This window comes from Oncorhynchus nerka, linkage group LG12 (assembly GCF_034236695.1).
Source record: "Oncorhynchus nerka isolate Pitt River linkage group LG12, Oner_Uvic_2.0, whole genome shotgun sequence".
Classification (NCBI taxonomy): Eukaryota; Metazoa; Chordata; class Actinopteri; order Salmoniformes; family Salmonidae; genus Oncorhynchus; species Oncorhynchus nerka.
In genome coordinates, this window is record NC_088407.1 from 92,684,231 (window position 1) to 92,699,578 (window position 15,348).

The 15,348-nt window shown below is 48.4% G+C and overlaps 2 protein-coding genes across 2 annotated transcripts in view; one reads left to right on the forward strand and one right to left on the reverse strand.

Moving 5' to 3' along the window:
- Positions 1-15,348, forward strand: part of LOC135574386 (GDNF family receptor alpha-4-like) — a 780,873-nt gene that overhangs the window by 745,483 nt on the left and 20,042 nt on the right. The gene's annotated exons all lie outside the window — the stretch shown is intronic.
- eif2ak3 (eukaryotic translation initiation factor 2-alpha kinase 3) overlaps positions 9,386-15,348 on the reverse strand; it is a 101,608-nt gene continuing 95,645 nt past the window's right edge. Inside the window, 1 exon segment of the mRNA XM_065025976.1 lies at positions 9,386-11,831. Coding sequence (XP_064882048.1) covers positions 11,646-11,831 — 186 coding nt within the window. The 3' untranslated portion in view covers positions 9,386-11,645.

The following is a 15,348-nucleotide window of genomic DNA, read 5'->3' on the forward strand; positions in this document are numbered from 1 at the left end:
CAATCACCATATTCTTATCGGCAGACTCAGTAGCCTCAGTTTTTCTGATGACTGCCTTGCCTGGTTCACCAACTACTTTGCAGACAGAGTTCAGTGTGTCAAATCGGAGGGCATGCTGTCCGGTCCTCTGGCAGTCTCTATGGGGGTGCCACAGGGTTCAATTCTCGGGCCGACTCTTTTCTCTGTATATATCAATGATGTTGCTCTTGCTGCGGGCGATTCCCTGATCCACCTCTATGCAGACGACACCATTCTGTATACTTCCGGCCCGTCCTCACTGTCCTTGGACACTGTGCTATCTAACCTCCAAATGAGCCATACAACACCTCCAACTGCTCTTAAACGCTAGTAAAACCAAATGCATGCTTTTCAACCGTTCGCTGCCTGCACCCGCACGCCCGACTAGCATCACCACCCTGGATGGTTCCGACCTAGAATATGTGGACATCTATAAGTACCTAGGTGTCTGGCTAGACTGTAAACTCTCCTTCCAAACTCATATAAAACATCTCCAATCTAAAATCAAATCTAGAGTCGGCTTTCTATTCCGCAACAAAGCCTCCTTCACTCACGCCGCCAAACTTACCCTAGTAAAACTGACTATCCTACCGATCCTCGACTTCATCTACAAAATAGCTTCCAACACTCTACTCAGCAAACTGGATGCAGTTTATCACAGTGCCATCCGTTTTGTTACTAAAGCACCTTATACCACCCACCACTGCGACCTGTATGCTCTAGTCGGCTGGCCCTCGCTACATATTCGTCGCCAGACCCACTGGCTCCAGGTCATCTACAAGTCCATGCTAGGTAAAGCTCCGCCTTATCTCAGTTCACTGGTCACGATGGCAACACCCACCCGTAGCACGCGCTCCAGCAGGTGTATCTCACTGATCATCCCTAAAGCCAACACCTCATTTGGCCGCCTTTCGTTCCAGTTCTCTGCTGCCTGTGACTGGAACGAATTGCAAAAATCGCTGAAGTTGGAGACTTTTATCTCCCTCACTAACTTCAAACATCTGCTATCTTTACATTTACATTTACATTTAAGTCATTTAGCAGACGCTCTTATCCAGAGCGACTTACAAATTGGTGCATTCACCTTATGACCTCCAGTGGAACAGTAGTGCATCTAAATCTTTTCAGGGGGAGGGGGGGGTGAGAGGGATTACTTTATCCTATCCTAGGTATTCCTTAAAGAGGTGGGGTTTCAGGTGTCTCCGGAAGGTGGTGATTGACTCCGCTGTCCTGGCGTCGTGAGGGAGTTTGTTCCACCATTGGGGGGCCAGAGCAGCGAACAGTTTTGACTGGGCTGACCTAGTGGTAGGGAGGCCAGGCCAGAGGTGGATGAACGCAGTGCCCTTGTTTGGGTGTAGGGCCTGATCAGAGCCTGGAGGTTGAGGTGCCGTTCCCCTCACAGCTAGGCAAGCACCATGGTCTTGTAGCGGATGCGAGCTTCAACTGGAAGCCAGCTATCTGAGCAGCTAACCGATCCTGCAGCTGTACATAGTCTATTGGTAAATAGAACACCCATTTTTACCTACCTCATCCCCATACTGTTTATATTTATTTACTTTTCTGCTCTTTTGCACACCAATATCTCTACCTGTACATGACCATCTGATCATTCATCACTCCAAGGTTAATCTGCAAAATTGTAATTATTCGCCTACCTCCTCATGCCTTTTGCACACAATGTATATAGACTCTCTTTTTTTTCTACTGTGTTATTGACTTGTTACTGTGTTGTATTGATCTTGTTAATTGTTCTCACTCCTACCTGGTTAAATAACTCTGTGTTAAATAAAGTGTTCTCAACTAGTCCTGGTTAAATAAAGGTGTTCTCAACTAGCCTACCTGGTTAAATAAAGGTGTTCTCAACTAGCCTTGGTTAAATAAAGGTGTTCAACTAGCCTATCTGGTTAAATGAAACTTGTTCTCAACTAGCCTACCTGGTTAAATAAAGGTGTTCTCAACTAGCCTACCTGGTTAAATAAAGGTGTTCTCAACTAGCCTACCTGGTTAAATAAAGGTGTTCTCAACTAGCCTACCTGGTTAAATAAAGGTGTTCTCAACTAGCCTACCTGGTTAAATAAAGGTGTTCTCAACTAGCCTACCTGGTTAAATAAAGGTGTTCTCAACTAGCCTACCTGGTTAAATAAAGGTGTTCTCAACTAGCCTACCTGGTTAAATAAAGGTGTTCTCAACTAGCCTACCTGGTTAAATAAAGGTGTTCTCAACTGGCCTACCTGGTTAAATAAAGGTGTTCTCAACTAGCCTACCTGGTTAAATAAAGGTGTTCTCTACTAGCCTACCTGGTTAAATAAAGGTGTTCTCAACTAGCCTACCTGGTTAAATGAAGGTGTTCTCTACTAGCCTACCTGGTTAAATAAAGGTGTTCTCAACTAGCCTACCTGGTTAAATAAAGGTGTTCTCAACTAGCCTACCTGGTTAAATAAAGGTGTTCTCTACTAGCCTACCTGGTTAAATAAAGGTGTTCTCAACTAGCCTACCTGGTTAAATAAAGGTGTTCTCAACTAGCCTACCTGGTTAAATAAAGGTGTTCTCAACTAGCCTACCTGGTTAAATAAAGGTGTTCTCAACTAGCCTACCTGGTTAAATAAAGGTGTTCTCTACTAGCCTACCTGGTTAAATAAAGGTGTTCTCTACTAGCCTACCTGGTTAAATAAAGGTGTTCTCAACTAGCCTACCTGGTTAAATAAAGGTGTTCTCAACTAGCCTACCTGGTTAAATAAAGGTGTTCTCAACTAGCCTACCTGGTTAAATAAAGGTGTTCTCAACTAGCCTACCTGGTTAAATAAAGGTGTTCTCTACTAGCCTACCTGGTTAAATAAAGGTGTTCTCAACTAGCCTACCTGGTTAAATAAAGGTGTTCTCTACTAGCCTACCTGGTTAAATAAAGGTGTTCTCAACTGGCCTACCTGGTTAAATAAAGGTGTTCTCAACTAGCCTACCTGGTTAAATAAAGGTGTTCTCAACTAGCCTACCTGGTTAAATAAAGGTGTTCTCAACTAGCCTACCTGGTTAAATAAAGGTGTTCTCAACTAGCCTACCTGGTTAAATAAAGGTGTTCTCAACTAGCCTACCTGGTTAAATAAAGGTGTTCTCTACTAGCCTACCTGGTTAAATAAAGGTGTTCTCAACTAGCCTACCTGGTTAAATAAAGGTGTTCTCTACTAGCCTACCTGGTTAAATAAAGGTGTTCTCAACTAGCCTACCTGGTTAAATAAAGGTGTTCTCAACTAGCCTACCTGGTTAAATAAAGGTGTTCTCAACTGGCCTACCTGGTTAAATAAAGGTGTTCTCAACTAGCCTACCTGGTTAAATAAAGGTGTTCTCAACTGGCCTACCTGGTTAAATAAAGGTGTTCTCAACTAGCCTACCTGGTTAAATAAAGGTGTTCTCAACTGGCCTACCTGGTTAAATAAAGGTGTTCTCAACTAGCCTACCTGGTTAAATAAAGGTGTTCTCAACTAGCCTACCTGGTTAAATAAAGGTGTTCTCAACTGGCCTACCTGGTTAAATAAAGGTGTTCTCAACTAGCCTAACCTGGTTAAATAAAGGTGTTCTCAACTGGCCTACCTGGTTAAATAAAGGTGTTCTCAACTAGCCTACCTGGTTAAATAAAGGTGTTCTCAACTGGCCTACCTGGTTAAATAAAGGTGTTCTCTACTAGCCTACCTGGTTAAATAAAGGTGTTCTCTACTAGCCTACCTGGTTAAATAAAGGTGTTCTCTACTAGCCTACCTGGTTAAATAAAGGTGTTCTCAACTAGCCTACCTGGTTAAATAAAGGTGAAATAAAAATATATAATAATAAATAAAAAAAGAATAGCACCTAAGCTATTAAATATATTTGTTAATGTACCTGTAGCATGGAAGAGGTTTGAAGACTTCTATAACTCCTTTCGTCAGCTATAGCAGCTGATGGTTTTTAGATGACATAACATTTGAGGAGACATCATGTATAATATAATGTAAGGGCCTATGTATTTTCAATATGTTTCACAAATCTAACCACAAAGCCATCTTTTCCCTTGTGTTTCTGACTGCCCTCCCCACTTCCTGTTTATTTGGCATATACACATGACATACACGGCGTGTACACACTGAAATGCTTCCTTGCAGGTTAACCTGTAGACAACGCAACAATAGAACAAGTCAGTAGCTAAGTGAATAATAATAAGAGTAATAACAAATAAAAGCTCAATGAAATTTTACCAATTTAATAATGGCCCGTTTTTATTTTTATTTATTTTTTTACAAATAGTTACATAGTCTATATGGTTTATAACACACATGACCCAAGAATGTTTACTTGTAGAACGTTATTGATTATAGGACCTTTATGATTAATTTGGTCAGTTACACCTTCTCAACATTGCCCAGTTTAAACAGGGTTAATATGAATATCACAGTTCAGCTTCAGTCCACCGGGGGGAACTGTGTCACTGTCAGAAGACATGTTTCAGTCAGAAAAACTCATCTCTTCGGTCTCAGCTAGCTAGCCAGCCAGTAGCTATCGGAAGCAGCTAGCCAGCCAAGCCAGCTACAGAAACGAAACTCATCAAATGCACTCGTTCGAAATAAACACTTTATGACTTAAATCAATATCATTAGCTTGCCCATTCACTAAATAATACTGATAAATAACTGACTGACACCCAATAGCTTAAGGATGCTAAGTGCTAACGGTACCTTATTAGCATTAGCCAACCCTTATACTGAGGCAGAATAGCTAGGTAGCTTCCACCAGGGAGTTTCGCTGAATGATGACGTCCACATCGAACCGTCCTGTAGGTTTGGGGGGAGGGGCCAAGGGACATGGGCAGTCCACTGCGTTGTGAAGTGTTGACCAATCGCAGCAGCTGCCGCACCTGTTCAGAGGCTTCCCTGCAGTGCCTAGTTCTGGCTTTCCACTAGATAACACAGCCGCAAAGTCATATTGAAAAAGGTAGGGAAAAAATGTTAATCCAAGGTTAGGCATAAGGCTAGCAGTGGGGTTAGGTTTAAAATCTGATTTTAAGAAAAGGGGTTTAGCCACAATTATGACTGTGGTTGTGTTAACTAGCGACATCCCCACTACTGCCTAGTGCAGTATACAGTATTTTATTTTAAATACTGCATAGCAAATGATGTTATGGAAACTCATATCAGACTGAAATAACACACATGAAAAGGTTCAGGGCTGGACCATCAAAAGGTTCAGGGCTGGACCATCAAAAGGTTCAGGGCTGGACCATCAAAAGGTTCAGGGCTGGACCATCAAAAGGTTCAGGGCTGGACCATCAAAAGGTTCGGGGCTGGACCATCAAAAGGTTCGGGGCTGGACCATCAAAAGGTTCGGGGCTGGACCATCAAAAGGTTCAGGGCTGGACCATCAAAAGGTTGGACCATCAAAAGGGGCTGGACCATCAAAAGGTTCGGGGCTGGACCATCAAAAGGTTCGGGGCTGGACCATCAAAGGTTGGACCATCAAAAGTTCGGGCCATCAAAGGTCGGGGCTGGACCATCAAAAGGTTCGGGGCTGGACCATCAAAAGGTTCGGGGCTGGACCATCAAAAGGTTCGGGGCTGGACCATCAAAAGGTTCAGGGCTGGACCATCAAAAGGTTCAGGGCTGGACCATCAAAAGGTTCAGGGCTGGACCATCAAAAGGTTCAGGGCTGGACCATCAAAAGGTTCACCATCAAAAGGGCTGGACCATCAAAAGGTTCGGGCTGGACCATCAAAGGTTCCAGGGCTGGACCATCAAAAGGTTCAGGGCTGGACCATCAAAATGTTCGGGTGGACCATCAAAATGTTCGGCTGGACCATCAAAAGGTTCACCATCAAAAGGTTCAGGGACCATCAAAGGTTCTGGACCATCAAAATGTTCAGGGCTGGACCATCAAAAGGTTCAGGGCTGGACCATCAAAAGGTTCACCATCAAAAGGGCTGGACCATCAAAAGGTTCGGGGCTGGACCATCAAAAGGTTCAGGGCTGGACCATCAAAAGGTTCAGGGCTGGAAAAAAGGTTCAGGGCTGGACCATCAAAAAAGGTTCAGGGCTGGACCATCAAAAGGTTCCATCAAAAGCTGGAAAAAAGGTTCAGGGCTGGACCATCAAAAGGTTCAGGGCTGGACCATCAAAAGGTTCAGGGCTGGACCATCAAAAGGTTCAGGGCTGGACCATCAAAATGTTCAGGGCTGGACCATCAAAAGGTTCAGGGCTGGACCATCAAAAGGTTCAGGGCTGGACCATCAAAAGGTTCAGGGCTGGACCATCAAAAGGTTCAGGGCTGGACCATCAAAAGGTTCAGGGCTGGACCATCAAAAGGTTCAGGGCTGGACCATCAAAAGGTTCAGGGCTGGACCATCAAAAGGTTCAGGGCTGGACCATCAAAAGGTTCAGGGCTGGACCATCAAAAGGTTCAGGGCTGGACCATCAAAAGGTTCAGGGCTGGACCATCAAAAGGTTCAGGGCTGGACCATCAAAAAAGGTTCAGGGCTGGACCATCAAAAGGTTCAGGGCTGACCATCAAAAGGTTCAGGGCTGGACCATCAAAAGGTTCAGGGCTGGACCATCAAAAGGTTCAGGGCTGGACCATCAAAAGGTTCAGGGCTGGACCATCAAAAGGTTCAGGGCTGGACCATCAAAAGGCTGTTCAAAAGGTTCAGGGCTGGACCATCAAAATGTTCAGGTTCAGGGCTGGACCATCAAAATGTTCAGGGCTGGACCATCAAAAAGTTCAGGGCTGGACCATCAAAAGGTTCGGGGCTGGACCATCAAAGGGTTCGGCTGGACCATCAAAGGGTTCAGGGCTGGACCATCAAAAGGTTCAGGGCTGGACCATCAAAAGGTCTGGGGCTGGACCATCAAAAGGTCTGGGGCTGGACCATGAAAAGGTTCAGGGCTGGACCATGAAAAGGTTCAGGGCTGGACCATCAAAAGGTTCGGGGCTGGACCATCAAAAGGTTCGGGGCAGGACCATGAAAAGGTTTAGGGCTGGACCAAAAACAGCCTAATGACCACTTGCTTATGGTGCCACAATGCGCTGGACAACAGTCCATAGCTCTCTGTTGTTCATGACAGCTGGTAGGTCCTCTGTTCTGAGGCCAGGGTCTCAACAGATGTCCACGAAGGTTACGTCTGGCCTTCCAGGTCTTCACCTGTGAGAGGGTAGCAAGTACCCACAGCGTGAGACCGATGCCTGGCCGCCGGCTCAGGGTGTCTGAAACAGTGACCGACACACACACACACACACACACACACACACACACACACACACACGGGAACAAAAACACACCAAAGCACACTAAACTTTACAAATGTAATAGAAGTGTTTATTAAATGTAAGACTTGGAAGAAGTCACCATATTTCAATGAACTTCATGGGACGAAGTGCATTCATCATATATTTATATATATATATATATATATATATGTACCACCAACCCAAAACTGATTGATTTCGGCATTAAACCATAAATAAAACAAAATAAACATATTTACATCATTACCAGATCAGATGGACAGATAGATTTAACTACAGGTCAAAGGGTAGGGGTCAAGGGAGAGGTCAGAGGTGCAGAACCAGACATCCAGGGAAAGAAGAGAGAGGAGAGAAGAAGAGAGAAGGAGGGAGGAGAGAAGAAGAGAGGAGATAAGAAGAGAGAAGGAGGGAGGAGAGAAGAAGAGAGAAGGAGGGAGGAGAGAAGAAGAGAGAAGGAGGGAGGAGAGAAGAAGAGAGGAGATAAGAAGAGAGAAGGAGGGAGGAGAGAAGAAGAGAGAAGGAGGGAGGAGAGAAGAAGAGAGAAGGAGGGAGGAGAGAAGAAGAGAGAAGGAGGGAGGAGAGAAGAAGAGAGAAGGAGGGAGGAGAGAAGAAGAGAGGAGGAGGGAGGAGGGAGAAGAAGAGAGAAGAAAATAAGAGAGGAGGGAGGAGAGAAGAAGAGAGGGAGGAGGAGGAGGGAGGAGAAGAAGAGAGAGAAGGAGGGAGGAGAGAAGAAGAGAGGAGGAGGGAGGAGAGAAGAAGAGAGGAGGAGGGAGGAGAGAAGAAGAGAGAGAAGGGAGGAGAGAAGAAGAGAGAGGAGGGAGGAGGAGGGAGGAGGAGAGAAGAAGAGAGGAGGAGGGAGGAGAGAAGAAGAGAGGAGGAGGGAGGAGAGAAGAAGAGAGGAGGAGGGAGGAGAGAAGAAGAGAGAAGGAGGGAGGAGAGAAGAAGAGAGAAGGAGGGAGGAGAGAAGAAGAGAGGAGGAGGGAGGAGAGAAGAAGAGAGAAGGAGGGAGGAGAGAAGAAGAGAGAAGGAGGGAGGAGAGAAGAAGAGAGGAGGAGGGAGGAGAGAAGAAGAGAGAAGGAGGGAGGAGAGAAGAAGAGAGGAGGAGGGAGGAGAGAGAGAGGAGAGAGAGAAGAAGGAGGGAGGGAGGAGAGAGAAGAGAGAAGGAGGGAGGAGAGAAGAAGGAGGGAGGAGGGAGGAGGAGGGAGAAGAAGAAGAGAGAAGGAGGGAGGAGAGAAGAAGAGAGGAGGAGGGAGGAGAGAAGAAGAGAGAGGAGGAGGGAGGAAGAGAAGAAGAGAGGAGGAGGGAGGAGAGAAGAAGAGAGAAGAAGAGAGGAGGAGGGAGGAGAGAAGAAGAGAGGAGGAGGGAGGAGAGAAGAAGAGAGAAGAAGAGAGGAGGAGGGAGGAGAGAAGAAGAGAGGAGGAGGGAGGAGAGAAGAAGAGAGGAGGAGGGAGGAGAGAAGAAGAGAGGAGGAGGGAGGAAGAGAAGAAGAGAGGAGGAGGGAGGAGAGAAGAAGAGAGAAGAAGAGAGGAGGAGGGAGGAGAGAAGAAGAGAGGAGGAGGGAGGAGAGAAGAAAAGAGGAGGAGGGAGGAGAGAAGAAGAGAGGAGGAGGGAGGAGAGAAGAAGAGAGGAGGAGGGAGGAGAGAAGAAGAGAGAAGGAGGGAGGAGAGAAGAAGAGAGGAGGAGGGAGGAAGAGAAGAAGAGAGGAGGAGGGAGGAGAGAAGAAGAGAGGAGGAGGGAGGAAGAGACAGAAAAACTTAATATCGGTTAGATAACTATCTAATAAACTAATTCAACTATAGTTGTCATTTATAACACTACTTCTAGAACTAAAAGCAGAGATGACAGTATTATCTAAAGGTCTTAGATACTCTTGATTGCAGACAGACAGAAATACAATTTAGGTACTTGCTGCAGTTGTTCTCAGAGTTTGAAGGCAAAGTCAGAGAACGATAATTCCTTCATATAGTCCATAAAACATGAATATAAAATAAAACAACCCTCTTTGCTGGGACTCGGATACAGTAGGTCAAAGGGAAAAGGTTATAAACTGTAAGATCTAGTCTGAACATTTAAACCAGGGGTGTATTCATTAGTGCACACCGTAGCAAAACATTTTGCAATGGAAAACCAGAGTTTTTTTTATTGGACAAGTTCAGTGAGGTCCCTCCCTGTTGTTTCAGCCTTATTGGTTCCATTTGGTTCAACCCAGTTTGGGTTATAAAAAAAAAATCAGAAATAAGTGATTTTATTTTGACCAAACCTCAGCAGACTCTCCTCTCTCATCTCTACTCAACAGAACCAGCTCTACCTCAGTACTCTCCTCTCTCATCTCTACTCAACAGAACCAGCTCTACCTCAGCAGACTCATCTCTACTCAACAGAACCAGCTCTACCTCAGCAGACTCTCCTCTCTCATCTCTACTCAACAGAACCAGCTCTACCCCAGCAGACTCTCCTCTCTCATCTCTACTCAACAGAACCAGCTCTACCTCAGCAGACTCTCCTCTCTCATCTCTACTCAACAGAACCAGCTCTACCCCAGAAGACTCTCTCTCATCTCTACTCAACAGAAGACTCTCTCTCATCTCTACTCAACAGAAGACTCTCTCTCATCTCTACTCAACAGAAGACTCTCTCTCATCTCTACTCAACATAACCAGATCTCTGCTGTAAATTTATCAGCTTCTCCAGTCAAAAACTTTACAGTAATCAAAAACTTTACAGTAATCAAAAACTTTACAGTAATCAAAAAAGCTTGCAGGATTATATGAAAAAAAGCCTTTTCAAAAATCATTAGAAAAAGTACAATTGATAAAACAATAATTATAGTACATTACAATTATCAGTGATAAGAGTAACAAGGACTTGATAAGACTTTTCTAAAGCACTGCTCTCCTGTCCAGAGGAGAAAACATGGTGTTTATTACATAATGAAGAAGGTCCAACATGTTATTGGGAGGTCCTCCTCAACTTAGAATCAGTTCATTCTTGTTCAGGGCCTAAATTAAATACAGACCGAGGAAGAGCCACCTTATAGAGCAATTGACATTTAAAGGCCAAGTTCTAATCAACATGAGATGACAATATGTAAATGAGAACCTGGTTAAATAAAAGGTGGAAAAACAAAACATACGGGAGCGTTTTCCGTGAACGTGGGTCCTACGCAAACATGGGAATATTGCCTTTTAAAACGTGCAGAGAGGACCAAACGTGATCGGACTGAATCTGGCCCCTAGGTGACAGTTCACTTAGAAATACATCCACTCTCCCTTCTATTTCTTAGATAGAAAGAACCATGTCTGTGACACAGTATCCTCCGGGCTTAAGAGACCAGATCGCGTTCAGCTAGCGATCAAGTGCAGCTCTCCTCTCTCTCGGATATCATAATGCTTCATTCTGCCATTTACAAAGCAATGGAACCGTATTACAGTCAGTATATATACACAGGTGTGACCACACCACATCTTTTAACAACATACAATCATTTTACATTTTTTTGTTTACTTATTTACAAAATTGGCAGGGAGAACATTTTGGAAAATCATTGTCCTGCTCTGGCTTTTAGCAACTTAAACAAGAGTTGACTTTCTACATTTACAACAACAAAAAGAAGATAGCTTTGAGGAATTCTTAGCCCTGTGATCCCCATCATGCTGTAGAAACATTCCCCAGCACCATTCATTAATTCATTCTAGTGGAGGGCAGGTCTCCTGGTCCAAGGCAGGTCAGATATCTGATGCAGTCACAAACACCAAGGCAGTTTACACCTCACAAACCTCCTAAGGCCTAAAGCAATACATTTAAATCATCTTAAACGGAACTAGCAGGAAAAGGTTTTTTCACCCAAGTCAGGCATGTCTGTCTCAGCCTCCAGTTCTCAGTACTAGTTCAGTACTAGTTGTCAGTACTAGTTCAGTACTAGTTGTCAGTACTAGTTACCAGTTGTTAAGGACAGTTCATGTTAGAACCAGGTGTCATCTAGATATGATTGATAAGGTACAGGGTTCAGCAGGGCTCAGCAGGAGGGAGAGATTGAATGAACAAACACTGTGTGAGAGTACGGTTACTGTAGTCGGGTTACTGTAGGAACGATGTGAGAGAGAAGTCCAACAGGGTCTCTTTGGTGGTGTGTCAGAAGGAGGAGGTTCTGTCTGGCATTAGACTGAGAATGGGGGAACAGGGGTGACTGGCGCTTGTGTGTTGCGTGTGTGTGTTGCGTGTGTGTTGCGTGTGTGTTGCGTGTGTGTTGCGTGTGTGTGTTGCGTGTGTGTGTCGCGTGTGTGTGTGTGTGTGTGTCGCGTGTGTGTGTGTGTTGCGTGTGTGTGTGTGTTGCGTGTGTGTGTGTGTTGCGTGTGTGTGTGTGTGCGTGTTCAGGAAGAGGCTATAGAGGTGCGTGCAGGCCATCCGGCTGACGAGGCGCTGTATGTCCGGGATCGTTGTCGGACCGCCAGGCGACATGGGACTTCCAGTTCCTGAAACAGAGGCTCCTCCGTGATGTCAGCAGCCTCAGGACGCTCCGCCGGGTTAAGGGACAACATGCTACGGACCATGCCCAGCTAGACAGGAGAGACACATCAGGGTACATGACACCACACACTACGATCTGATCACTACGATCTGATCACTATCAAAACATACCCAACTGATCAGATACAATACTTATTCCGGTTACTAGTCCAACACTCTAACCACTACGCTACCCTGCCGCCCCTCCACTCTAACCACTAGGCTACCCTGCCACCCCTCCACTCTAACCACTAGGCTACCCTGCCGCCCCTCCACTCTAACCACTAGGCTACCCTGCCGCCCCTCCACTCTAACCACTAGGCTACCCTGCCGCCCCTCCACTCTAACCACTAGGCTACCCTGCCACCCCTCCACTCTAACCACTAGGCTACCCTGCCGCCCCTCCACTCTAACCACTAGGCTACCCTGCCGCCCCTCCACTCTAACCACTAGGCTACCCTGCCACCCCTCCACTCTAACCACTAGTCTACCCTGCCACCCCTCCACTCTAACCACTAGTCTACCCTGCCACCCCTCCACTCTAACCACTAGTCTACCCTGCCACCCCTCCACTCTAACCACTAGTCTACCCTGCCACCCCTCCACTCTAACCACTAGTCTACCCTGCCACCCCTCCACTCTAACCACTAGTCTACCCTGCCACCCCTAAACTCTAACCACTAGGCTACCCTGCCGCCCCTCCACTCTAACCACTAGGCTACCCTGCCGCCCCTCCACTCTAACCACTAGGCTACCCTGCCGCCCCTCCACTCTAACCACTAGGCTACCCTGCCGCCCCTCCACTCTAACCACTAGGCTACCCTGCCCCCCACGATCTGATCACTACGATCTCACTATCAAAACACTTATTCATTTCCTAAGAGTAGTACATTTCATGCCATGATTGTATTTTATTCCATCTATGATATTAATGTATCAAGCTTTGTAACAGTGTTTTTGCCTGTTATTTAATTCTCCATTTGGACCAGGAGATAGAAGCAGACAGACAGCAGAGACAGTAGGAGGTGCCAGAGAGCCAGCAGAGACAGTAGGAGGCGCCAGAGAGCCAGCAGAGACAGTAGGAGGCGTCAGAGAGCCAGCAGAGACAGTAGGAGATGCCAGAGAGCCAGCAGAGACAGTAGGAGGCGCCAGAGAGCCAGCAGAGACAGTAGGAGGCGCCAGAGAGCCAGCAGAGACAGTAGGAGATGCCAGAGAGCCAGCAGAGACAGTAGGAGGTGCCAGAGAGCCAGCAGAGACAGTAGGAGGCGTCAGAGAGCCAGTAGCGACAGTAGGAGGTGCCAGAGAGCCAGCAGAGAGAGTAGGAGGTGCCAGAGAGCCAGCAGAGAGAGTAGGAGGCGCCAGACAGAGAGCAGAGAGAGTAGGAGGCGCCAGACAGAGAGCAGAGACAGTAGGAGGCGCCAGAGAGCCAGCAGAGACAGTAGGAGGCGCCAGAGAGCCAGCAGAGACAGTAGGAGGCGCCAGAGAGCCAGCAGAGACAGTAGGAGATGCCAGAGAGCCAGCAGAGACAGTAGGAGGCGCCAGAGAGCCAGCAGAGACAGTAGGAGGCGTCAGAGAGCCAGTAGCGACAGTAGGAGGCGCCAGATAGCCAGTAGCGACAGTAGGAGGCGCCAGATAGCCAGCAGAGAGAGTAGGAGGCGCCAGAGAGCCAGCAGAGAGAGTAGGAGGCGCCAGACAGAGAGCAGAGAGAGTAGGAGGCGCCAGACAGAGAGCAGAGACAGTAGGAGGCGCCAGAGAGCCAGCAGAGACAGTAGGAGGCGCCAGAGAGCCAGCAGAGACAGTAGGAGGCGCCAGAGAGCCAGCAGAGACAGTAGGAGGCGCCAGAGAGCCAGCAGAGACAGTAGGAGGCGTCAGAGAGCCAGTAGCGACAGTAGGAGGTGCCAGAGAGCCAGCAGAGAGAGTAGGAGGTGCCAGAGAGCCAGCAGAGAGAGTAGGAGGCGCCAGACAGAGAGCAGAGAGAGTAGGAGGCGCCAGACAGAGAGCAGAGACAGTAGGAGGCGCCAGAGAGCCAGCAGAGACAGTAGGAGGCGCCAGAGAGCCAGCAGAGACAGTAGGAGGCGCCAGAGAGCCAGCAGAGACAGTAGGAGATGCCAGAGAGCCAGCAGAGACAGTAGGAGGCGCCAGAGAGCCAGCAGAGACAGTAGGAGGCGTCAGAGAGCCAGTAGCGACAGTAGGAGGCGCCAGATAGCCAGCAGAGAGAGTAGGAGGCGCCAGAGAGCCAGCAGAGAGAGTAGGAGGCGCCAGACAGAGAGCAGAGAGAGTAGGAGGCGCCAGACAGAGAGCAGAGACAGTAGGAGGCGCCAGAGAGCCAGCAGAGACAGTAGGAGGCGCCAGAGAGCCAGCAGAGACAGTAGGAGGCGCCAGAGAGCCAGCAGAGACAGTAGGAGGCGCCAGAGAGCCAGCAGAGGCAGTAGGAGGCGCCAGACAGAGAGCAGAGACAGTAGGAGGCGCCAGAGAGCCAGCAGAGACAGTAGGAGGCGCCAGAGAGCCAGCAGAGACAGTAGGAGGTGCCAGAGAGCCAGCAGAGACAGTAGGAGGCGCCAGAGAGCCAGCAGAGACAGTAGGAGATGCCAGAGAGCCAGCAGAGACAGTAGGAGGCGCCAGAGAGCCAGCAGAGACAGTAGGAGGCGCCAGAGAGTCAGCAGAGACAGTAGGAGGCGCCAGAGAGCCAGCAGAGAGAGTAGGAGGCGCCAGACAGAGAGCAGAGAGAGTAGGAGGCGCCAGACAGAGAGCAGAGACAGTAGGAGGCGCCAGAGAGCCAGCAGAGACAGTAGGAGGCGCCAGAGAGCCAGCAGAGGCAGTAGGAGGCGCCAGACAGAGAGCAGAGACAGTAGGAGGCGCCAGAGAGCCAGCAGAGACAGTAGGAGGCGCCAGAGAGCCAGCAGACAGTAGGAGGTGCCAGAGAGCCAGCAGAGACAGTAGGAGGCGCCAGAGAGCCAGCAGAGACAGTAGGAGGTGCCAGAGAGCCAGCAGAGACAGTAGGAGATGCCAGAGAGCCAGCAGAGACAGTAGGAGGCGCCAGAGAGCCAGCAGAGACAGTAGGAGGCGCCAGAGAGCCAGCAGAGGCAGTAGGAGGCGCCAGACAGAGAGCAGAGACAGTAGGAGGCGCCAGACAGAGAGCAGAGACAGTAGGAGGCGCCAGAGAGCCAGCAGAGACAGTAGGAGGCGCCAGAGAGCCAGCAGAGGCAGTAGGAGGCGCCAGACAGAGAGCAGAGACAGTAGGAGGCGCCAGAGAGCCAGCAGAGACAGTAGGAGGCGTCAGAGAGCCAGCAGACAGTAGGAGGCGCCAGAGAGCCAGCAGAGACAGTAGGAGGTGCCAGAGAGACAGCAGGAGGCGCCAGAGAGCCAGCAGAGACAGTAGGAGGCGCCAGAGAGCCAGCAGAGACAGTAGGAGGCGCCAGAGAGCCAGCAGAGAGAGTAGGAGGCACCAGACAGAGAGCAGAGACAGTAGGAGGCTCCAGAGAGCCAGCAGAGACAGTAGGAGGCGCCAGAGAGCCAGCAGAGGCAGTAGGAGGCGCCAGACAGAGAGCAGAGACAGTAGGAGGCGCC